General features: G+C 53.1%; 4 protein-coding genes across 10 annotated transcripts in view; 2 read left to right on the forward strand and 2 right to left on the reverse strand.

Moving 5' to 3' along the window:
- The window catches only part of LOC113935423 (IgGFc-binding protein-like), a 29,801-nt gene extending 23,954 nt beyond the window's left edge, over positions 1-5,847 (forward strand). The window contains exons 16-18 of the mRNA XM_027617395.2: positions 1,752-2,147; positions 5,268-5,557; positions 5,688-5,847. Coding sequence (XP_027473196.1) covers positions 1,752-2,147; positions 5,268-5,557; positions 5,688-5,733 — 732 coding nt within the window. The 3' untranslated portion in view covers positions 5,734-5,847. The remainder of the gene's footprint in view (positions 1-1,751; positions 2,148-5,267; positions 5,558-5,687) is intronic.
- Positions 5,848-6,219: 372 nt separating this feature from the next.
- Positions 6,220-7,340, forward strand: SDHAF1 (succinate dehydrogenase complex assembly factor 1). The gene has a single exon (XM_027617965.1). The coding sequence runs from the start codon at positions 6,316-6,318 to the stop codon at positions 6,670-6,672; it is 357 nt and encodes a 118-aa protein (XP_027473766.1). The 5' UTR covers positions 6,220-6,315; the 3' UTR covers positions 6,673-7,340.
- Positions 7,341-13,978: 6,638 nt separating this feature from the next.
- On the reverse strand, positions 13,979-23,322 carry SYNE4 (spectrin repeat containing nuclear envelope family member 4). 5 transcript variants are annotated; one of them, XM_027617888.1, is made up of 12 exons: positions 23,307-23,322; positions 22,125-22,193; positions 21,895-21,965; positions 20,556-20,616; positions 17,684-17,821; positions 17,346-17,397; positions 16,737-16,880; positions 16,328-16,522; positions 16,007-16,255; positions 15,047-15,124; positions 14,285-14,340; positions 13,979-14,193 (listed from the first exon to the last, which is right to left on the reverse strand). In XM_027617888.1, exons 5-12 carry the CDS (start codon positions 17,809-17,811, stop codon positions 14,016-14,018), a joined length of 1,080 nt encoding a protein of 359 aa, XP_027473689.1. In that variant the 5' UTR covers positions 17,812-17,821; positions 20,556-20,616; positions 21,895-21,965; positions 22,125-22,193; positions 23,307-23,322; the 3' UTR covers positions 13,979-14,015. The 5 variants fall into 5 exon arrangements, with proteins under 5 accessions (XP_027473689.1, XP_027473688.1, XP_027473690.1 ...); XM_027617887.1 differs by lacking the exon at positions 23,307-23,322 and adding an exon at positions 22,497-22,568; XM_027617889.2 differs by lacking the exon at positions 23,307-23,322 and adding an exon at positions 22,497-22,557 and having other exon boundaries at positions 22,125-22,151.
- ALKBH6 (alkB homolog 6) lies at positions 17,828-23,388 on the reverse strand. Of its 3 annotated transcripts, none has more exons than XM_027617927.2 (7): positions 23,307-23,388; positions 22,497-22,575; positions 22,125-22,193; positions 20,556-20,616; positions 20,047-20,198; positions 19,723-19,839; positions 17,828-18,654 (listed from the first exon to the last, which is right to left on the reverse strand). In XM_027617927.2, exons 1-7 carry the CDS (start codon positions 23,348-23,350, stop codon positions 18,391-18,393), a joined length of 786 nt encoding a protein of 261 aa, XP_027473728.1. In that variant the 5' UTR covers positions 23,351-23,388; the 3' UTR covers positions 17,828-18,390. The 3 variants fall into 3 exon arrangements, with proteins under 3 accessions (XP_027473728.1, XP_027473727.1, XP_027473730.1); XM_027617926.1 differs by lacking the exon at positions 23,307-23,388 and adding an exon at positions 22,692-23,300 and having other exon boundaries at positions 18,391-18,654; XM_027617929.1 differs by having other exon boundaries at positions 18,520-18,654; positions 19,723-19,801.
- Positions 23,389-23,576: the final 188 nt, after the last annotated feature.

The raw sequence follows: 23,576 nt of genomic DNA on the forward strand, positions 1-23,576 counted from the left end.
ACCACACTGTATCAGTCAGCATTTGCAGTTGTAAATGACAGAAAATGATGCCAAGTATCTTAACTACAACAAGGATATATCTACCTTTAATTGTTTAAATTTGAGGCCTTCAGGCATGGCTGGATTCAGGGGCTCAAATGATGTCACTAGGACTCAAGTTTCTTTGACTTTCATCCCTGCCTTTTCCTTTTTCTATGTTGGCTTCTATATGAAGTAGGCTCTAGGTCCAAATGCTGTAACGGAGGCTCAAAATTGCAGTGACTTAAACTCGATAGAAGCTTATTTCTCTCTCATGAACAGTCCAAGAATAACCAGTTTGGTTCCTTCAAGTCAGGGACACAGACTCCTTCTATCATGTGGTTCTGCCTCCCCTGTAGTATTGCAATCGTCTGCTCCCGACCACATCTACATTCATGCAAGTTGGCCAGGAAAGAAGAGGGGACAGGGAGGTTCAGGCCTCCTCTCTTTGAGGGCATAACCCAGAAGTAGGACATACCACTTCTGTTCACATCCCATTGGCCAGAACTTCACAGAAGGGCCCCATCTGGCTGCAGAGGCGGCTGGAAGACATGTCTTGCACTGGGTGGTCCTGAGTGCAGCTATAAATACTAATTCTGGGGAAGAAATGGAGACTGGATATTTGAAGACATGCATAGCCTCATTCTCCAGCCACGTCTGTATGTAGGGCATGGTTGTCTCCTCCTGCTCCAAGCTTATGATGTACATTTAGCCATCTCCGTGGAGAGACAGGCTTCTCTCTCAATAGTTACAGCAGAAGTCCCACTGCTGACTCCTATTGTCCCAGTGTAGGTCATCTGCCTGTCCCTAAGCCAGTCACAGAAGCCGGGAGATGGGGTACTCTGATTTGTCTCTGACTGGCCACGCCTGGGGCATGTGCCTAGAGCTGAAGCCAGAGAGCAGTGTACCACCTAGGAAACCCCACAGACTGAGAGTGGGGCCAGTTCCCCAAAGAAAGTGGAAGGCTGTTCCCAAAAGACCGTGGATGGACCCTCAGCGGGCAAAGCACTCCCTTCAAGGTTTTGCACTCTTGGGAGTCCATTCAGAAGTAAAGAAAGGACCCCCAGGATGGCTGACATAGTTGTCTTGGAGATTAGGGGCCACTGGATAGGCAAAACAATGTTTAAACCCCAGACCACCCTGGAAATGAAGAAATGCCCACACCGGGAGGAACAGGGCATAAGAGCTGATACCTCTGCCATTGCTTGTCCACTCCACACCAGCACTGACACTAGCCCCACATCAGAATTTGCAGAGAGCTCTTAAGGCTTTTCACACACCAATGAAAAGCAGGAGGGTTGTCCTGGATTAAAAGAGACTAAAAGATCACAATAGTCAAGTGCAGTACGCAAAACTTGATTAGATCCTAAGTCAAAAAATATCGTTAATAGATATTTGGAGACACAACTGGAGAAACGCATCAAACTTTTTTATTTTTGCCCATCTCACAGAGAAAAAAAATATCTCAATGGATTTTTTACTTGTGTTTGTCTTATTAGGAAGTTGAGCATTTTTTTCAAATGCCTGAGAAACATTTGTATTTCCTTTTCTATTAACTTTCTGCATAGCCTCAGCCTGTGTTTTTATACTGACTCATTGGTCTTTTTTTGATTTCTAGGAACTCTTTATATATAAGGAAACTTAGTCCTTCGTGATATATGTTTTATACATATGCTTTGTTGATATTCATAATGGTTTTTTGAATCCAATTTTGAGTCTGTCTGTCTCTGCAGGTTGGGGAGGCACTGGTCCTACCTGGCTGCCAGGAACGCTGTATGTGCTTGCGTGGTCAAGGCCTCCAGTGCCAGCCCTTTTCCTGCCCACAGGGCACAGGCTGCATCCTGGATGGGGGTGTGCGGTGCTGTGAGGCTGGGGAGGGTGCTACATGCCGCCTAGAGCCAGGGGGCCTCTTCATCACCTTTGATGGCTTCAGTGGGCTCACACCCGTGCCTGTTACATCCTGTGCCTATGAGCTAGCCACATTGGTGGGTTCCAGGCCTGAGGATCCTGACTGGTTCCATGTCATTGCGGACTTCCTGCCCTGTCCTGGCTGCACTGCTCACAAACCACGAGTGATCATCGGCTTCAGGGATGGCTGTGCAGCTGTGGGAACCAATCAGGAAATATGGGTAAGGGACTCCCTCAATTCTAGCCAAGACTCTTTCGTAACCTGGAACTGATCCCTGGGGACTTTTGATCCCTCATTGGCCTTCCGTAGCCTTCTAACATAGGACTGTTGCATCACCCTGATCGCACGTTGACCTTCACTGGCTAAATGTCCTTGTCCTGATGTCACATGACCCATTAGACCCCACATAAACTTCACCTTGGACTTCTCAGGACCCACTGACTCCACCTTGACTCAGGTCCAGCTGAACTCCTGGGAACTACTGACTGAGTGATCAGAGCTCTAATGGGAGGAGCCCAGGCAGAGTGATCAGGGCTGGAATGGGGAAAGCACAGGGAAACAGTGGAAGCCCAGAGGAGGTACCCTCAGTTTAGGAGACCAGTGAAGACTTTCTGGAGAAGGTGACAGATGAGCTGGGACCTGATGTTAGGCTGGGGAAGAGAGCAGGGAGGAGTGTTGCAGAACAAGGCCAGGGAAAAGGAGGGACCATATTTGGGGAGTAGTGGCAAAAATCAACTACTGAGTTTAAAATAACCCAGTAAATGTCCGTGGACTTAGGACCAAGGAGGTTGTTAGCGACTTAAGAAATCACAGCAGGGAGGGCGCCTGGGTGGCTCAGTTGGTTAAGCTGCTGCCTTCGGCTCAGGTCATGATCCCGGGGTCCTGGGATGGAGCCCCGCGTTGGGCTCCCTGCTCAGCATGGAGTCTGCTTTCTCCCTCTGCCCCTCACCCCGCTCGTGCTCGCTTGCTCTCTCAAGTAAATAAAATATTTTAATAATAATAAAAAAGAAATCACAGCAGGGGGATGCCTGGGTAGCTCAGTCAGTTAAGCATCTGCCTTCAGCTCAGGTCATGATCCCAGGGTCCTGGGATGGAGTCCCACATCAGGCTCCCCGGGGAGCCTGCTTCTCCCTCTCTCTCTGCCTCTCTCTCTGTCTCTCATGAATAAATAAATAAAATCTTAAAAAAAAAAAAAGGAATCACAACAGGGGGGGAAGCTCCTGGATTGCAGGTTTGAGGACTAGCAGGAATAGACACCTCTCTTGACAAGTTGCAAACTCCCCTTGTCAAACAGACGAGAATAGAGCTCAGCCAGGAAGAGGCAGAGGGCAAGAGTATCTTAGGACTAATTTACAATTAGGATTTTATGATGGGAGACACTCAGGGATGTTCAAGTGCTGATGGGAAGAAGCCAGACAAAGACAGGTTGGAAATCCAGCAGAGCGAGATACCAGGGTAGAGGGCACCTGCCTCTCCTAAGGGAACATGGAAGCAGGGGAGCAGCTGAATTGGAATCTGGGCAGGCAAACTGGATGGTATTTATAAGAGGGAAACAAGCCTGAAACCCCATGCTGAGAAACAGAATACAGCTGTGTGGTGGAGACTAATTGTAAGAGTGGGTGGATGGTCCAGCAAGAGAACAGCTGGGGTATCTGCCACAAGCTGGCAGATAAGCTAAGCCAGAGCCTTTGGTTAAAGGGTCAAGAGACCCTGACTGTGTGTCTCCTAAACTTCTATTGTAACTATGGGCAAGTGAGTGAGTGACTCAATCTCTCTATACCTGTTTGCTCTACCACAAAAAGTGGTGATAAGAATAGTACTCACCACCTAGGGTAGCTGTGAAGATTCCTGCAAAGTGCGTGGCATATACTAAGGGCTCAGTAAGTAGAAGCTGTGACTGCTCTTTGGGGCACCTGGCAGGCTCAGTCAGAAGAGCTTGAAACTCTTGATCTTGGGGTCATGAGTTCGAGCCCCACATTGGGTGTAGAGATTACTTAAAAGTAAATAAACTTAAAAAAACCTTTTTTTAAAAGCTGTGATTGCTCTTGCAACCACTTCTATATTATTAATGGAGAGACAGTACGTAGAGCAGAATGGTTAAGAACACAGGTCCTGGGGGCGCCTGGGTGGCTCAGATGGTTAAGCGTCTGCCTTCGGCTCAGGTCGTGCTCCCAGGGTCCTGGGATCGAGCCCCGCATCGGGCTCCCTGCTTGGCGGGGAACCTGCTTCTCCCTCTCCCTCTACTGTTCCCCCTGCTTGTGCTCTCTCGCTCTCTCTATCAAATAAATAAATAAAATCTTTAAAAAAAAAAAAAAAGAACACAGGTCCTGAAATCAGACCCCTTTGGTTCAAAACTGGCTCTGCCACTTACCAGCTATGTGAACCTGGGCAAGCTGTGTTATTTCTCTGGGCCTCAGGTTCTTTTTCTCTTTCTGTCTTTCTTTCTTTCTTCCTTCCTTCCTTTCTTCCTTCCTTCCTTCCTTTCTTTTCTTTCTTTCTTTTCTTTTTCTTTCTTTTCTTCCTTCCTTCTTTCTCTTTCTTTCTGATTTTATTTATTTATTTGAGAGAGAGAGCATGAGAAGGGGGAGGGTCTGAGGGAGAAGCAGACTCCCTGCTGAGCAGTGAGCCCGATGTGGGACTTGATCCTGGGACTCCAGGATCATGACCTGAGCCAAAGGCAGTCACTCAACCAACTGAGCCACCCAGGCGCCCTCTGGGCCTCAGTTTCCTAATCAGTAAAAGGCAAGAGGCACATAGGCATATAGTACTGATCTACCTTGTCAGAGTGTTAGTGAGGATTTACTATCACTTAAATACTTCAATATCATTAATGACATAAAATAAGTTAGGTGACAATATATTAAAATATCAATTGCATCATATCCTGCAATATACTGTCACACATTATCTTATAAATAACCAAATATTAGAGCACTTGGACTAGTGCCTGGCACAGAGTGTGTGTGTAAACAGTTATTAGATTATGAAGACACAGGTGAGAGAGATGCGACAGGTTCCAAAGGCTTTTTGTTCTCTAAAGCTCCCTTTTAGGAAAGAGTTTATCATGGAAAATTTCAAGCATCACAAGAGAGTGGTGTTCTGAAACGCTGTTACAGTTACAAATATTTTGCCTTTCATGCTTTCATCTTTTCGTCCCACTCTTTTTGCTCTGTTCGTGCTGGAGCATTTTAAAGCAAATCCCAGACCTTATTCCTCTAGCGAAGATCTGCGTATGTGTTTCTGCTAGAGACACGCGCGGCAGGATTCACAGTGGCTTCTGAGCCGCACGATGGTATTCAAACCCTAATCTCCTCCCCTGGCCCGCCTCCTCGATCTGCAGGTGAACGGACAACCCGCGCGGCTCCCAGCCCAAGTATGCAGGGGCGTGGTCGCACGCTGGGCGGAGGGCTCCCGGGTTGTCATCGAGCGGTCCCCCACGCTGCGGGTGCTGGTGGGGCCCGAGGGGGCCGTGGCTCTGCGGGCCTCCCCCGCGCTCCGAGGACGCCTCCGAGCAGCCTGCGGAGACTACAATGGAATTGCAGCCGACGACCTGATACTCCCAGGAGGACTCCGGGGTGCCAGCCTAACCGACGTGTTCCAGGCGTGCCGAGCTCGGGGCTTCAGCAACTGGTGAGGACCTTCCCTTCTCTTCCTGCGGTACTTGACTCACACCGGCAGAGGGCGCGATCAACGCAACTCTCTGCGCCCCAGGCTGCCTTTGGGCACTTGGAGCTCACAGCCCGTCTCTGTCTTCCCGCAGCACGGAGAAGCTTGTCATGCCAGCCGTGACACACTTCACCGCCTGACGCCGTCCCTCTGTGTGTCCCCATGGCTGGGACCTCCCGACGCACACCTGCCCTGGGGATGGGAACCCACGGACCTCCCCGAGATTGTTTTAATAAATAACTTCTGACCAAACCTGCTTGTGCCTGTATCTTCTTCCCAATGCCCCTGCGCCCCGGGAGAGACAAGGGCCCCTCTAGTTCCCGTCTCCCAGGACCCTCTAGGGTCCTGCCTCAAGTCCCCTCTAGGTCCCGTCTCCCAGGACCCCAAGAGTTAGGTCGGGATCCTGTCCCCTTCAGACCCAAAATCTGAGTAGGAGCGCCTGGGCCTTCTCCTCCTCCGTCTTCCCAGACCTGCAGTACCCTCTCAAGGACACAGATTCCTTGTGGGGCAGGCCCCCTGTGAGCCAACAGCACCGCCCCTGAGCCGCAACGTTGTGACGTAACTGCATCGACAGCCAATGGGACAACACAGCAGGAGGCGGAAGTTTTGGAGGGCGCGGGCCGGAAGTGCCCGTTGCCCCGCACAGCCACATCTCCTAAAGGTGCCGCGGCGCCACTGTTCGTGGGGCATTGCCAGCGAGCGCCCGCGGCCCAGCTGCTACCATGAGCCGGCCCAGCCGGCTGCAGAGGCAAGTTTTGAGCTTGTACCGCGAGCTGCTGCGCGCCGGGCGCGGGAAGCCGGGCGCCGAGGCGCGGGTGCGGGCCGAGTTCCGGCAGCACGCCTGCTTGCCACGCTCCGACGTGCTGCGTATCGAGTACCTGTACCGCCGCGGGCGGCGCCAGCTGCAGCTGCTACGCTCCGGCCACGCCACGGCCATGGGTGCGTTCGTGCGCCCGCGGGGTCCAACCGAGGAGTCCAGCGGCGCCGGGGCTCTAGGGACCCAGCCTGACAGTGGTGCTCGTCCGAGGAACCCCCTCGGCATCATGGAGTCACCAGAGACCCCTCCCGATGGGCGATGACAGGCCGAGGAGCTCACCCGGTAGCACAGGGGAACCGAGGGCCCGCCTGACTGCGTGGGGAAACCGGGGAGCCCGCCTGATGGAGGGTGAGATGTCTTGAGAAGACATGTCCTGAGAAGACCAGCTGTCTGGATTGGGGGAATCGGAGGCCCTCCTAGCGACGTGGAGTCCTAGAGACCCCTATGATGGATGCTGAGAGATGCTCGACCTTGGCCCAATCCCTGATGACGGGTCTACTCTCCCCATGAGGGTTTGGGGCGGCTTGGTTGCTGACTGGCTGAACTGTGACCAGCTGAGAGCTACTGACCGGAAAGGTTGGGGAGGCAGGACGCCCGCCGTCGGACAGAAAGAAGAGACACCCTTCTCTTGACCCTGGGCTTCCCTCTCTTGTATTTAACTCTGAGAAGAGCAGACTTTTTGCAGAGAAGTTTGGGAAGATACCCTGATGGATGGTGAGAAGCCCCGAATCCCCCTTTGGAAAACTTTCTTCGCATTAGTTGGGGCATACTAGGACCTGGGAAGAAGGGGCTGGGATATCTTACCCCATCTGATCAACTAAAGACCCCTCAAGACCTATACTTGATAATTCTAAGGGGGAACCCTGACTCCTGCACCCTTCTCCCAGGACTGTTGAACAAAAGGAATAAAATCGGGGATGTGATTACTTCCCTTTTGGTGGTCTTAAAGATTTCACATGTTTGGGGATTTTTGAAAGTGCCCTCACACCAAGAAGTGACCTTCTGGGAGGGATAGAGAAGAGCTGCCTCTTCCACGCTGGAGCCCTCTAAACTAGCAGATTGGTTGAAAGCAGCCTAGTTCTTGCTCCTGGGCAGATCCTTGGGACCCACCCTAATTTGACCCCAAAGAAACCCTAGTTGACTCCTTCATAGAAGGTAGTGAGGTGGGAGAGAAAATGGTGGAGCTGAGGCGGCCTGGGTGGTAACCCCTGAGGCAATACTGGGGACCTCAAACATGGCTAAAGAGTCCAACCTCAGCTACAAGCGAGGATTTTTGTCAGCAAGGCCCAGGCATACCTCCTCCCATATTCCTGTATTGATCTTCCCTAGACATTCCCTGGGGTACTGCATTTTGCAGCACTGAATTCTATTTGCGCCCATGTCGGTTACATAAGTGGAAAGCAGATGAATTCTTAGCAAATGCTGTTGGGAAGAGGAGGAGAGCCTTAGGAAAGGAACTCAGACTTCTGACCAAAGAGAGGACAGACAGAAGAGAAACATGACTCTGCTCTAATCTCCATGGGGGACACAGGTGCACAAAGAGTTATAAAGTGGAGTTGATATATGAAGAATTGTAAGGAGTTTCCCAGATGGTAGAGTTAGACTTCTAAGCAGGAGGACCAGTGTGGGCAAAGGTCCGGAGGGGACAAAGGGGAGAAATGCAGGATTCCAGCTGGGGCCTGGATTGCCCCAGAGCACAGGCTGTTGTGGCTTGCACACATGGCTTCTACTTCAGTTGTCTCGGCTTGCTCATCTCTCTTCAGCCTCAGTTTTGTTTTGTTTTGTTTTCATGAGGGTGTTTCTGTTAATCCTGGCCTGACTCCATCTCAATAAAAGCCAAAGTCTTGAAAGTGGCTAATGGCCCTGTAGCACTCACCTCTCCCTCTTGCTCACTCCTGGCTCTAAGAATTTGAGTCCTAAGAAGCTCCAGGATGGGAGTTTCTGGCAGAGCTGTAGGCAGTGAGCAACTTCCCACCGGGGCTGGGTGACCTGGGTCAGGAGGGGAGACATTCCATCCAGGTATTACAGATGAATATAGAGTTTGTGTGGTAGAGAGAATGAGGGAGGGGAGTGCCTGATCTGAGGGAGGAGGTTGTAGGTCATTGGTAATTAAGAGCATGGACTCTAGACCTGCAGTGCCTGGTTTCGGATCCTAACTCCAACATTTACTAATTATCTGATCATGGACCTGTGATTTAACCTCTTTGTTCCTCAATATCCTTGTCTGTGAAATGGGCATCATAATAGGGCCTCCCTCATATGGCTGTTAGGATACAATGGATTAAATATGTGGTGTGGCACCAAATGGTGCCCCAACTCCATGACCCTCTTACCTACTTGGGTCCATTTGGAGCTGAAGAAGAGGGCTTCCAGGAGACAGCCAGCTTCCTGCCCTGAGCAGCTGTCCCAAGGGGCCAAGCCAGGGACCGGGTGGTGTGAGGTGATCTAGTGGGGCCTTGGGGACGTCTGGGAAACTCACAGTACCTGATGAGGAACCACTAGCCACACCAGCAAGTTACACCACTCTTTTTTTTTTTTTAAGATTTTATTTTTAAGTAATCTCTACACCCAACGTGGGGCTCAAGCTTACAACCCCAAAATCAAGAGTCACATGCTCTACCGACTGAGCCAGCCAGGTGCTCCATGTTACCACACTCTTGCTCAGCCCCCTCCCTCAGACAGCATTGGACAATCCTGGATATGAATGATGTGGAGGAATGACTAGGATTTTCTTGACAGCATAAAAGTAGTGTGATTCGATTTTCAAACAATCCCGATCTGGGAGATGTTCCAGGAATTGCTCATGAGTGAAAGGATATGATGTCTAGGATTGGCTTCAGAGTGTAATCTAGGGAGAGGGGAGTGGGTGCCTGGGAGGATTAAACAGGATTGGCTCTGAACTGATAATGACTGGAGCTGGTGATGAGTCCATGAAGACTTGTAATGCTGTCCCTTCTTTTGTACAAGTTCTCAAAGTATCCGAATTGAAGTTGGGAAAACAAAACAAACTCTGTTGGTCCCCAGCCTAACTCAGAAGTCCTCACTGTGGTCCACAAGGCCTCACCTGATCGGGCCCCATCACCTCTCTCACCTCACCTCCTACTTTCTCCCTCTACCACTCATGCTCCAGCTACATTGGCCTTCCCCCTTGCCAGGCACACTTCTACCTCCGGGGCCTTTGCCCTTTTTCCCTCTACCTGGAACACTCTTCCTCCAGGTCTGCACTGTCCAGTATAACAGGGAGCAACCTGAGATTTGAGTATTTGAAATGTGATTGAGGGCCACCTGGCTGGCTCAGTTGGAAGATGCGACTCTCCATCTTGGGGTCATGAGTTCAAGCCCCATGTCTGGTGTAGAGATTACTTAAATAAACTTTTAAAAAATGTGATTTGGGACTGAGGAATTAAAAACATTTTTATAGGGGTACCTGGGTGGCTCAGTCGTTAAGCGTCTGCCTTCAGCTCAGGTCATGATCCCGGGGTCCTGGGATCGAGCCCTGCATCGGGCTCCCTGCTCGGCGGGAAGCGTGCTTCTCCCTCTCCCACTCCCCCTGCTTGTGTTCCCTCTCTCGCTGTGTCTCTCTGTCAAGTGAATAAATGGAGTCTTTGAAAAAAAAACAAACTTATAAATGTTTTTTAAAGATTTGAGAGAGAGTGAGCGGGAGAGACGGGGAGAGAGAATCTGAAGCAGACTCTGCTCTGAGCACAGAGCCCAACCTGGGGTCAATCAGTCCCACAACCCCAAGATCATGACCTGAGCTGAAACCAAGAGACAAGTGCTCAACCGACTGAGCCACCCAGGAGCCCCCAAAATTTTATAAATTTTAAGTAATTTAAAATTTTTAAAAAGATTTTATTTATTTATTTGACAGAGAGAGACACAGCGAGAGAGGGAACACAAGCAGGGGGAGTGGGAGAGGGAGAAGCAGGCTTCCCGCGGAGCAGGGAGCCCAATGTGAGACTCCATCCCAGGACCCTGGGACCATGACCTGAGCCGAAGGCAGACTCTTACAACTGAGCCACCCCGGCGCCCCAGTAATTTAAATTTTAAAACAAGCAGTGTAAAATGTTTTTTTCCATTAAACACAACTTTGTTGTTTTGGTAGGATTACATTTCATTTTATCTGTTGAAAAGTGTCCGAATTGAGATGTGCTCTAAAGTATAAAATACACACCAGGGGCGCCTGGGTGGCACAGTCGGTTAAGCGTCCGACTCATGGTTTCAGCTCAGGTCATGATCTCAGGGTCGTGAGACTGAGGCTGTGTCGGGCTCCATGCTCAGCATGGAGTCCACTTGAGATTCTCTCTCCCTCTCCCCGCCTCTCCTGCTCATACTCTCTTTCAAATAAATAGATTTAAAAATAAAATAAAATACACACAAGATTTCAAAGACTTAGTAAGAAAAAAGAATTGTAAAATATCACATTTTTAGATTGATTGCATATTGAAGTGATAATATTTTGGGTATACAGTGTTAAATAGAGTAAAAATTATTAAAATTAATTTTACCTGTTTCTGCTGTTCACAGAAAAGTTATTTTTTTAAAGATTTTATTTATTTATTTATTTGAGCGAACGAGCGCAAGCAGGAGGGGAAGGGCAAAGGGAGAGGGAGCGGGAGACGCTGGGAGCCCTATGCGGGGCTCCATCCCAGGACCCTGAGATCATGACCTGAGCCAAAGGCAGATGCTTAACGGACTGAGCCACCCAGGTGCCCCATGGAGATGGGCCCTCCATGCAAATGCCAGATCTGGGGGCCGGGGGCGGGGGGTGGGGGAGGGTGGTATGTAGAGGCCACTTTTAGGCAACAGGCTTGAGCGATGGAAAGTTGAGCAAGGCAACAGGGCCCCCAGTGGCCACCACGCTGAATGCAAAAAGGCTCATTAAGCGACCCACCTGGAAATAATCATAGGCCTTCACTGACCAATGGGCTACCTCAAGCAGGCACAATTACCAAAAAGGGGAAAATTCCATACATTCCCATACCTTCTCACTCCACCCGGTAACTATAGCCCCTCACCACCGCCTCTTAGCAGAGTCTCTTCTTTGCTGTCCCGCCCACTGCTCCATTGTGGTGTATTCAGTAAACTTCTATCTCCTTTAAAAAGTAATAGAATTATATTTGTGCCTCACATTATATCTGTCTGGGACAGCACTACTCTAGGAGTCCTGTGGCTTGTTTCCTCACTACAGTTTACCCTAATCACATAATTACAATATAATGACAAAACTGTCTCCCTGAGGCCTTCCTCAACCGCCCTAATTAAATTGTATCCCGTTTCCCTTTGCCTACTTTAGTTTTCTCCTTAACACTTAATCGCCCTCTGACCTGTTACATATTTTACCTAGTCCTTTTATTGACTGTTGATCGCCTCCATTAGAATGTCGGGCCCACGGGGACAAGAATTTTCACCTGTCTTGTTCACTGTCGTAGTCCTGCTCTTTGACCAGGAACTGACTGACTCAAAGCAGACACTCAGTTTTGAGTGAATGAAAAAATGAATGGCACAGACTTGTTTCATTACCTAGTCAGTTGGGTCAGTATTGCCAAGACTCTGCCCACACACTGTGTGGTGACTCCAGGGAGACATGGCTCTTCCTTGATTGGGGACAGAGACTTGGTGTGGAAACAAGACAGACCCGGGTTTGTGTTCTGGTTTTTCCCCGAACCTGGAGTCTCTTGGAATCTGCTGCTCCTGCCTCCCTCCCTCGGTGTCCATTCCACCTTCTGGTGACAGCCCCTCGGTTTTCTTTGAAGACCCGCCCCCCCCCCCATTTTCAGTACACATGGTTTAGGAGGGCTAAGTGCAGCTGCCAGGGGAGCAGGTGACACTGGCCAGGGGAGCCAGCTTTGGGACTCTGGAGCTGTAAGGGAAGAGTGAAGTCCTATTGGCTGCTAGGTGGGATGTGTGCTTGGAGGCTTTGAGGGGCACTCTGGCTACCACTAGGGAAGCCAAACCAGTGGAAAGAACTGAGAGATGGAAATACCATGTGTGCCCCTGGACCCAGCGGTGCTTGCGGCCTGAACTTTTCAGTTACCCACAAATCAGTTCCCATTTCTGCTTACATCAGTGGGGATTGGGCCTCAGCCACTTGCTCCCTGTGTGGCCTTGAGCCAGAGGCTTCCTCTCTTCCCCCAAGAGCCTGTTTCATGTTCTGTTAAGTGGGGACGCACCATTGGGTGGCTGTGAGCATTAAAGAAGGGACGTGTGTTTAGTGCACATCCAGGAGCCTGGCACAGGGCTCCTGCCTCTGTTCTTGAGTCTGGCCCTGTTCCTCTTGTCCTGAGTGCATAAACTCCGAGGAGAGGATGAGCTTAGACACCTGAGGCTGAAGACTGGACTCCGGGACCAAGCCCTGGCAATTCAGCTTGGTGTCATCAAGACCCCGGGGAAGTGGGATTTCATGGTCCTACAACAGGGATGGCCCAGTCTGGGAGTCCGCCATGTAGAACTTTTTAAGATTTTATTTATTCATTTGACAGAGGGAGAGAGAGAGAGAGAGAGAAGCCGGGGGAGCAGCAGGGAGAGGGAGAGGGAGAAGCAGGCTCCCCACAGAGCAGGAAGCCCGATGTGGGGCTCGATCCCAGGACCCCGAGACTATGACCCGAGCCAAAGGCAGATGCTCAACCAACTGAGCCACCCTGGCGCCCCCCCGCCCCATGTAGACTATTTGAACAGAACACCTGTATGGATGCCGGAACCCACGTCACCTGCAGCCTTCCCGCACACACTTCAAGCTTCCTGGGGCAAGCACCTATGCCTCTTTCCTGTGGAGCCTGGACAGGCAGGAGAGGCGGGAAGTGCTGGGGAGTTGGCATTCCAGGAACAGTCCCTAACCAATGAGACACGGAAGCTGGCACATAAATGCCACAACTTCTTCACCCTTTGGGTGGAACCACTTTAAGTGTGTTCCACAGACTCTCCCAGAGGTCCCTAGTGGGATGGACCCCAGATGCCCAGCAACCAGCTCATTAACTGCCTTCCCTGACTCACTTCCCCCACACCCCTAATCAATCCGTTTAGGGGGTCACCTCCCCAGTAAACTACTTGTGCTTGAATCTTTGTCTCTGGGGCTGGGGGACCCCGATCCGAGATGGGGTGATTTCGTTCTGTGTTGTACACTCAAAGCAAAAGGATCTGTGGAGGGGCCGTCCAGACATCAGAGCTGTATCCCAAACTCTGAACTCAATCACCCGATATCTTCTCACATTCTGCTATGGTCTGAACGTGCCCCCTCAAGATTCACATGCTGAAATCCTAACCCCCAATGTGATGATATTAGGAGGTGACGCCTTTAGGGAGGGATTAGGTCATGATGGTGGAGCCCTCATGGAAGGGATTGAGAGACCATGTGAAAGCTCCCTGCCCCTTATGTCATGTGAGGAGACAGCGAGAAGGTGACCATCTGTGAAGCAGGAAGCAGCCCTCATCAGATGCCCAGTCTGCTGGCACCTTGATCTTGGACTTCCCAGGCTCCAGAACTGTGAGAAACAAACTTCTATTGTTTACAAGCCACCCAGTCTGTGACTTTGTTACAGTAGACCACACGGACTAAGACACATCCTTTGACAGTGACCGTTTATTACATATGTCCGGGCTACGTACTCAGATTGGGGGGGGACCATTGACATAGCTGAGCACCAGGTAAGGTGTCCTGGCCAGTCGGGCAGGACAGCAGCAGGAGCCCCCTGACGGTGGCAGGAGCAAGGTGACACCCACCAGGAAAAGGAAGAGGAGGAGGAGGAGGAAGGTCAGGCAGTGCCCGGATGCAGGAGGAGGAGCTCTGTGAAGGGAAATGCAGTGTTAAGAGCGTGGTGCGCTGCCACCATGAGCCCTGCTCCCCACTCCCCAGACCCATCTCCCAGGCATCTCACCCAGGGTCTACCTCCAACATCACGTCCTGGAGATTGGGAGATGCCTGCTTCTTGTCCTAAGGGGAGACAGCAGCCAGCAGCAGAATGGATGGAAGTAACACTTAGTCTGGACTCTTCCTTACTACTACAGACCTACAGGGCTGAGTTTATACTTCCTCCTTTCCTGGTGCCCCCTGAACCCTAGGACCCAACCCACATGGCCTTGGAATATCTCCAAGTGGGGTGGATATCTGTGCCTGCCCTCCATCCAGTCTTCCTTTTCCTGATAACGGTGGTTCATGTGTGAAGGGGGTGGAGGGCATCCTGCCTCCCCACCCTCAGGCCTTTGGGCTCTCCCCACTTCCATGACTAGGCATGTGAGCCCGATCTGGCCAATGAGAGCACTCTATTAGCTTGGCCACTGTGATTGGTTCAGGGTGTAGGTCATGACTCAAGCTGGCCAAGTGGCAGTCAGCCCTGAGACTTTGCTGCCAGTAGGTTGGTGGCGCTCTGCTTCTCCTTGGGAGGGTGAACCAGTGGGACGTGAGTGTTTAGCCACTGGGGCTGCCATTTGCTGAGAAGGAAACCACCTTGAAGAAGAAGAGCCCAAGAGAGGGAAGGACTGAGCCCTGATAGCACCTGAGATCTTTTCAGCAGCACCCGGACTTTTCACTTACATGAAAAAATAGCATCCCTTTCTTTTGTGTAATTCAATTTGGGTTAGGTTTCTGTCACTTGCCATCAAGATTCCTGAGTGATAGCCGTGGCTGAGGACCTGCTCACCTGAGACTTCTGGAGCAGGGAACATCTTTGGTGACCTGCCAAGTGTTTCCAGTGGTTGAAGCCCGACATGAGCATGTCCTGTGGGGAAAGAGAGGTGTGGGGTCCTTGGAGAACTAGGGACAGACACAACGTTGGGCAAGGGCCAAGATGGGCTTGTCACAGAGATGAGATTCTGGGGGAAGAAAAAGATCTCAGGGAGAGAGAAAGAGAGGGGGCAGAGCCAAAGACAACAAGAGAAAAGAGACATTACTTATTCATTCATTCAACAAATATTTAATGAGTGTCTATTACATGCCAGGCACTGTTCTAGAATCTATACACAGGCAAAGTCCTAGCGTCCATGGAGCTTATATTCTAGCAGAGAGAGACCACACATAAATAAATGTACAATGTCAAGATGTGGTAAGTACTGTTAGGAAATAAAGAGGTTAAGGAGTGATCATGTTTGGAAGTCAGGGCAGGCCTCTCTGAAGAGGTGACATTTGGGAGGGGCACCCGGCTGGTTTGGTTGGTAGAGCATGTGACTCTTGATCTCAGGGTTGTGAGTTCAAGACCCACGTTGGGCATAAAACTCAGTTAAAAAAATTCTTTTGTGACATTTCGGGAGAGACTGGAATGAAGTGAGGAGATGAAGGGGCATGAGTCGGGGGGCTTTGAGATAGGAGTGACTTTGGGATGAAGAACAAGGAGGCTAACATGGCTGCAGAGGGGAGAGTGAGGGAGAGTGGGGGAAATGAGGAAGTGCAGATAGAGACCCCAAGAGGGAAAACAGAAGATGCAGAGACCAAGAGAGGCAGGGGGGAGGGAGGGAGGGAGGACAACATTGAGACAGCAAAAGAGAAAGAGACACTGAGAGAGACTGAAGGAGAGACAGAGCCACCAAGAAGTACCTTAATAAGAGACACACAGAGGTGTCCGAAGGGTGCCTGTGGGGGAGGGGTATCCCCCACCTGCTCTCACCTCAAGGCCTTGTCCCCCGCTCTGGGGGCCTCTGTGGCCACACAGCTCACAGCGAGCTCCTGGTGTCCAGGCTGTCTTTTGCCCCAAGGGCCTGAGGCCTCCAACATCCCCTGCCGGGTCCCACTCCAACTCTGCGGGAGTGGGGGAGCTACTGGGTGCCCAGGGCCCCCAGACCCCACCAGGTCCTGGCCCGTCCAAGTCCCCCTCGACTTCCAAGTCCTGATCCAGTGGGTTGGCCTCCTCAAATACCTGGTCAGAGGACAGAGTCATGGGGGGTGTGGAATTGGTACCTGGGGGAGGGACTGCCAGGGTGGGCCGTACCAGGCTAGAGCTGACCAGCTGGGCCTGCAGCCACCACAGTCGCCGAAAGATGCTGCCTCGGTGAGCTCTGAGGGCCCTCAGGACCTGCTCCAGGGATGCCCGGGCCCGAGGCTCACTCCGCTGTGCCAGCCCCTCACCGAACGCCAGCAGGGCATCTACACGCTCCGCTGCCCCACGCAGGTCTGCCTGGAGGGCCTGGGGATACAAGGTCAGACACCACCCCCCACTCCCCACCCGTACCCCCACACACCAGGAGCACCAGAGGTCTGGGACCTGGAGTTACATCTCTTCTTGTCCTTCCTAGCCAGACACCTGGCACATGGAATAAACCCATTTCCCACCCCAGGAAGCTGGCACCCACTCCTGAGGCCCTGCTCACCCTCCCACATCTTGGCCTCCCGCTGCCCACCTGCAGCTGGCCCATCCTGCTCCGGGCTGATGCCCAGGGCCCCAGGCCTTGCTCTTGGTCCTGCAGCCGGAGGCCCAGCCCCAACAGGCATAGGGCTAGGCTGTCCTGCTCGGCCTCCAATACCTCCTGGCCGGAGCTGAGGTGCTGAGGAATACAGGGGACTGAGTTAGAGCCGGTGGGCCACCCCTCTGCTGCTGCTCCTGTCGCAGCGTCCATCTCTGGGTCTGCACCAGGGTGGCTCCCACCTGGAGTCCTTCCTGGGGGAACCAGGCCTGAAGACCTCTAGTTCAAAGACTCCAGGTTTCCAAGGCTCCTAGAAACATGGACATATGGGGCCTGGGGGCCTGGACAGGGAGAGGTGATGGAGCTGGATATCCCTACAAGGAATGGGACCGTACCAGGGTCAATATGAAATAATTCTCTCCCAGTTGGTAAAATAATGAAAATCTTCTAGTGTGATTGGTAAGTCATTTTCCAGAGCATCCTCCGCCGCTCCCCCCTCCCCCACCACAGATACCCAACGCTTTTCCAGAATCATCATCTCATCCCCAGAATCTGGGGGAGAGGAAGTGAGGGCTGCCACAAGGGGCCTGGATCACCTCAGCTTACCTCACAGTGTTTGCCCCCAGCTGGGTCCTCACTGGAAGAGGGTGTTGGCAATCTGAGGGGACAGCAGCAGGCTCAGTGCCCCTCCACCCACCCTGGAAGTGTTGGGGGGGGTCCAAGGCATCTTGCCCCAGTTCTGGGCCTGGTCCAGTCTGAGAGGTATGAGGCATTGACAGGCCTCTGGGTGCCCACGTGCCCATTATCCACCCTACCTGACCCCTCTCCACAGCTCCCTCTGCCACGTCCCTAGGTGATCATAGCCACAGTACCTCTCACCCTCTATGCCCCCACTACTGCCCCCACCCTTTTGGGACCCAAGTTTCAAAAGCCCCAGCCCCTACCTGTTTCTCTCCTCTCCAGATGCAGGGCAGATGGTACATCCAGCAATGTCCAGTTCCCTAAGGCCTCCAGGGGGGTGGTTGAGGGGCTCTGAGGGGAGTCTAGGGCCCAGAGGTGGGGGCAGGGCCATAGCTGTGAGCCTGGGGATAGTCAGTGAGGATCCCCAGTGAGAGCTCTTTCCCTGGCTCCTGGGCAGCCAGAGGCCCAGGAGCAGGCTCAGCTCTACCTTCCAACAAGCAGAACGTGGACACAGGTAACCTGATGCCCAGCTCAGGTGACAGCAGTACCATTTAACTCCTTCCTCCCTAGCCAGCCAGTTAGCTGAACCTAGGCTCACCCCATTCATCCCACCTAAGGGGTTTCCAGATAGAACCCTGACCCAAGAGCCCTGGATTCTGCCCCATACATCTGACCCCAGGGCCCACACCACCCAAGGTCCCAGACACTGCCCCTCAGGAACCCACGCATCTGCGCCCCCCCCACCCAATCCAAAACCAGAGAGATTTTTATTGGTTTATTTGAAATGCAACCTCTTCCTGTAGTTCCCACAAGGTTACAGGGAAAATAAATAACCCGCGGCGGGGGTGGGGGTGGGGGTGGGGGTAGGGGCCTCCCGCCTCAGCCCCAGGGTTCCAAGGTCACATGGTCGCAGCTGCCAGGAGGGAGGAGGCGCAGAGCCGGGGAATGCGAGCGGGCCGGGCGCCTGGCTTCACTTGCTGAGCAGGAGGCCGGTGCGCAGCACGCGGGGCACGCGGCGGATGGTCAGCGAGACGCGCGTGCCGCGCACCAGGCTGGCTCCGGGCCGCGCCGACGGGCAGGCGGCGGCGTTGGGCGGCAGGGAGGTGGCGTCCAGCGCGTCCACGCGGGCAGCTGCGATGCCGTGGAGGAGGCGCGTGTAGGCGGTGCCTCGGAGCACCAGCAGGCTGCGCGGTTCCAGCAGCAGCGAGGTGGCTGGCCGGGGCGGGGACTGGGGCTGCGGGGCGGGCTGAAGGTCAGCGGGTCCCCAGAAGTCAGGCACTTAAGAGTGATCAGCGGACTTTAAAGGTGGGGGGGGGGAGTGAGTAGGTCAGCGAGTTCCCAGGGGCCAAGGCTGAGGGCAAGCGTGCTCCCTGGGAGAAGCTCTGGAGTGGAAATCCTACGGGACTCGGTTAGTGGGCGCAGGTGGGGGAGGGGCAAGGACCAGCAGTCCCTTGGCTGCAGCTTGGACCCAGGGCTCAGTAGTCCTAGGAAACTGGATGGAACTGGACTGAGGGCTTGGCTGAAGCGAAGAAGGGGCAACAGTGAGGTGGGCAGGAGCGGGTGTGGTCTGGGCCTGTCTGCAAACATCAGGATGTTTGAGGACACCCACACAGTAGAAGGGGGTGTCAGCCTATCCAGGAGCACATAGGGCTAAAAAGGAGCAGCTGGGATCAGGGTGTCCAGGGGAGTTTCTGTGAACCCTGAGGTATGGGAAATGCATTACTCAGAGAAAGGTCAGGGAAGCCGCAGCCCTCACAGAAGGGAGTCGGTATATCTGGGGGGGGGGGGGTGGTCTGTCAGCAGCGAGTCATGGGTTGAGGCCCCAAGGAGAATCTGAGGTTGTCCTACAAGGCAGGTCTACACTACTGGAGTGGCAGAGTGGTCTGTGTTGGGGTGCCCTGTGCAGTGCGCAGAGAGAGGATGTCTAAGAGGATGTCAGGGACACCTGCAAGTACATGGTATTGGGGTATCTGAGGATATCAGTGCCTGTTGGAGTACTGGGGAGTCCTGCATAGGGTATATGGACCTTGCACTATTGGAGCACTCTGAACATGTGGGGCCAGGGGATCCGTAGGGCATCGGGGCATCCATTTAGCAGGTAAGGGTACTGGGGTGTCTACAGATATCATTTCTAGGGCACCCTGGAAATTGATGGGGCTGGAGTCTGGGAGGATGTGGGTGCATTCCATGAGGGGACGGGGGGAAGGTGTCTGGAAGAGTATCAGGGAGGGACTGGGGCCTCTTGGAGGAGGTGGGATGTCGGGATGCCCACGAGTGGCTGGGGCAGTGTCTCGGGGCCCACCTGCTCTGCAGGGTCATCATCCTTTGGCTGCCGCGGCTCGTAGAGGTCCAGCATGGTGTGGGAGCCCAGGCTGATGGTGCTGACGGTCGGGTAGTAGAGTGGCCCGTCCTCGTGGGGCTAGGGAGTGGGCACCAGGGCTGGACAGGGCAGGAGTCCACACCCCCCACCCTCTGGGGCTCAAGGAGGGCGCCCCTGCTTGGGATGGGGGGTGGTGAATGCCTGGCTGGGGTATGTGGCTGCTTAATGAGTAGAGGTGGGTCAACACGATGCCCTGCCCCATGATGGATCAGAGGTCTGAGGGTCGGGGCGAAGATGTGTGCTCACCATGATGCCCTCCCCAGGCAGATACTGGTTCACAAGGACGTGGTTGGCTGGGAGACCCCCAAAAAGGCTGAGGTCAGATACTTTGTCCACGTAGCGCTGGAGCCACAGAGGAAGCCGCTCAGGAACCATCCCCCGGGGATGGGGGAGCCCACCTGGGAGAGGGCAATGGGGTCCTGAGGACACCCAACCGAGGAGCCCTGGCACCTGCAGCCCCCATTAGGGATATCCCAGTGGCTGGGAGCACTCTGACCCTGGGAAACCTCTGACTCTGGAGACCACCATCCGACGCTTCCAAGGCATCCTGACTTCTTCAAACCCCTGGACACTTTGAGATACCCCCAACTCATCAGGAAATCCCTCATCTCTCAGAACCTCTGCTCACCCCTCAGAATCCTCCTGGCCCTTGGAACCCCTTGAACCCTCAAGGACCCACCCATTGTCACCAACCTGAGCCACCTGCCCCAGCCTACATCCCCAAATTGCCCATGCCCCCAGGCAGGGACACTTACCCCAGTTCTGTAACTTCCTCCCAGAGAGCTGGGTCCACTTTGGCTTTGGGGCATTGAAGACCTAGGAGGTGGGGAGGGGTCAGTCCTTTTTCAGGACCACTCTGATTCTCCCACCCAGGTCAACAGAAGGCCCTCTACCTAGGATGGAAATGGGTCATCTCAAAGTCTGTGGGATTGTTCTCTGAGACAGTGTTCCCAGGATTGTGTTGTCTGCCCTCGCCCCTGTGTCTACCAGGATCAAGGAAAGGAACCAGAGCTACACAATCGTGGTCTGAATCTACTCAGAGCTCTGGGCTGGACTGGACTCTTTTAGCCCAGCAAATAGTGTGCCCTTTGTAATTTCCTGAATCCTGGGCTATCTCAGCACAGCCTGACTTCTGGAACCTCTTTGTTCCTATCACCTGGGGGAGGAAATGTGCTAGGCTGGGCTATCTCAGCATATAGCAAAGAGAGTACTTTGAAAATTCTCCACTGCCAAGATACCAAGAGTCTAGAATGGGCAATCTCCAAGAAGTCTGTAATCTACTCAATAATCTCCTCATTCCTTTCACAGTTATGGGGCTGGAATGGGCTACCTCAGCACAAGAGTCTGTGTTCTGTGGGGTGCCGGAATGGGCTACCTCAGCACAAGAGTCTGTGTTCTGTGGGGTGCCTGGGTGGCTCAGTCGGTTAAGCATCTGACTCTTGATCTTGGCTCAGGTCATGATCTCAGGGTCCTGAGATGGAGTCCTGCGTCAGTCTCCACGCTCAGCGGGGAGTCTGCTTGAGATTCTCTCTCTCCCTCTCTCTTAAAAAAAAAAAAAAAAGAGTCTGTGTTCTGTTGCTTACTTATTCCTGGGACTCAACTAGACAAGACTACTTGGGATGGCATAAGGAAGATCTGTGCTCTGTAACTAAAGTCTGAGGCTGCAAAAGCTCTGAGCTTTGTAAATTCTTTTTTCCCCAAACCTTAAGAATAGAATACAGAATACTGGGCCATCTCAGCACAAGTGATGTGTGCTTGGTGACCTTGTTCCCAAGACTCTGGCTGGGTCTATGCTGAGCCATCTCAGCAGAGGGAAGAGTTTACCCTGTAGCATTCCGATGCCTGGGTTATGTCAGCCCAGAAATCTGAAACTGCAAATTCTTAATTCCTCCAACCTCAAGGGCCCGAACTGGGCTATCTCAGCCTATGTTTGTAACCCCCTTTTCTCTATGATAGCAGGATTGAGCTACCTCAGCACAGAGGGCAGGAGGTTTGTAACGTCCTTGTTTCCAGCATAAGGAATCTGTTTCTAGCAATTTCATCTCTTTTGGAGGCTGGACTGGGCACAGGGAGTCTGAGCTGCGTAATAACTACCTTTCTAAGAATCACTTTGGTTTCCCCTAAGCCTCCTGGGAAAGGCTCTTTCTGACAGGCCCCAGCAGGTCCTGCGAGAGAAACAGGGAAGATGAAGGATGGGTGCTGGGTGGCACTCTCCTTCCTGCCAGGATCTTCACTGCAGCCTTAGGCTCTCTCACACAGAACCTAGGGTTTGGGGAGGGATCTGGGAAGGAGGGAAAAACAAACCAGAAGGGTGCTGGGGTTACCTGTCGAAGCAAATACTCTTCCTCTTCCTTGGAGATGAAGTCAGGGACATAGTAGATTACAGGTGGTGCCTAGGATAGAGAGCCCCCTGAAGGTGCAGCCCTTAGACCTACACAGGAGCCCTAGTATCACTGAGCAGACTCTGAAGAGAGGCTCCGGATGTTCCCAGACAGGCCAGGGCCTGACCTCAAAGGACTAACGTCCATTTTGGGGGTGGGAAGTGGGGGGTGAGGGTGGGGCCATATCCTGAGGGTAAGAAGGAATTTGGAGGGAGGGAGCAGTCCCAGCCCACAGACGCAGGAGTCATTACCCTTACTCTTATCTCCCACCCTCTAGTCCCCATCTTCACCCTCTGCACCCCCAGTCCTGACAACCTGCTCCACCCTGAATGGTTCCAGGGCTGGAACCCTGGCGTCCTGATCCTCCATCGACACCAACTCCATGCACCCAGTCCTGTGGGGGAGGGGAGGACACTCTGAAGTCACCAAGCCTCCCACCCTCAGGCTATGATCCCATTTTCTTCTTTATCAAGGGCCAGGGCCTCACCTCAGCCCTACAGGGAAACTTACTTGGTTTCTAAAACCTGAGTCCTCAGCACCTCAAAAGCCACCCGAACGCTGCCCCGCTGCCCCAAACTCCATCCACAACGGCCCATCAAACTACACACATTTTTGCCCCTCTTAAGCCTCTCACAGAGAACATCCTCTGACCTCACCGGGAGCCATTCTCAAGAGCTCCACGCATAGCTTCCAGGGCTGCACCCAAAGCCCCTTCAGTTTGAGACCCCATCCTAACAACATCAGGTTACCAAGCAACCATGAGTCTGGCTGTCTAACAATATTCAAAGTCACACCACGCACCCTCTTCCCGCCTCAAACCCTTTCAGATGCCCCATTCTCAACACCCATGTACCCCCAATCTGAGTCTCCTGAGATTTCCCCATTCCGGCCCCTTTCACACTTCTCCTCCCGAGACCCCTTCCCTGCAGCAACCTTGGGCCTTCAGTCCGGAGCCTGACTCCTCTCCAACCTTCTTCCTTACCTGAACCCATTAGACTCCCCACCCCGAGTCTCCTAGTATTCCACACTCTGAGCTTCCCTGGACTCCCATCTGAGCTTCCTCAGGTCCCCATTCTCAGCCCTCTCGGACCCCCATCTCCATCCCCAGCCACCCCCAAAACTGACCGTCCACCAGTGTCCCCTCCAGCACCCGAGTTAAACACCCCCATTCCCTTCCCAGCCACTTCCGCCCCACGTTCCTGACGCAGGTTTCCTCAGACCAACGGGAACTCTCAAAGGGCCTAAGCGTCCGCCTTCCACCCAATCGGCGCTCTCACCCAATATTGCCCCGCCCCTTCGCCCTCTTTCAGTGATAGGCTGCACCTCCTGGCCCCTGAGCCACTGGGGATCCTTCGGAGACGGGTCTTCATCAGGCACTGACCAATCAGGCTCCAG

This window comes from Zalophus californianus, chromosome 17, assembly GCF_009762305.2.
Source record: "Zalophus californianus isolate mZalCal1 chromosome 17, mZalCal1.pri.v2, whole genome shotgun sequence".
Classification (NCBI taxonomy): Eukaryota; Metazoa; Chordata; class Mammalia; order Carnivora; family Otariidae; genus Zalophus; species Zalophus californianus.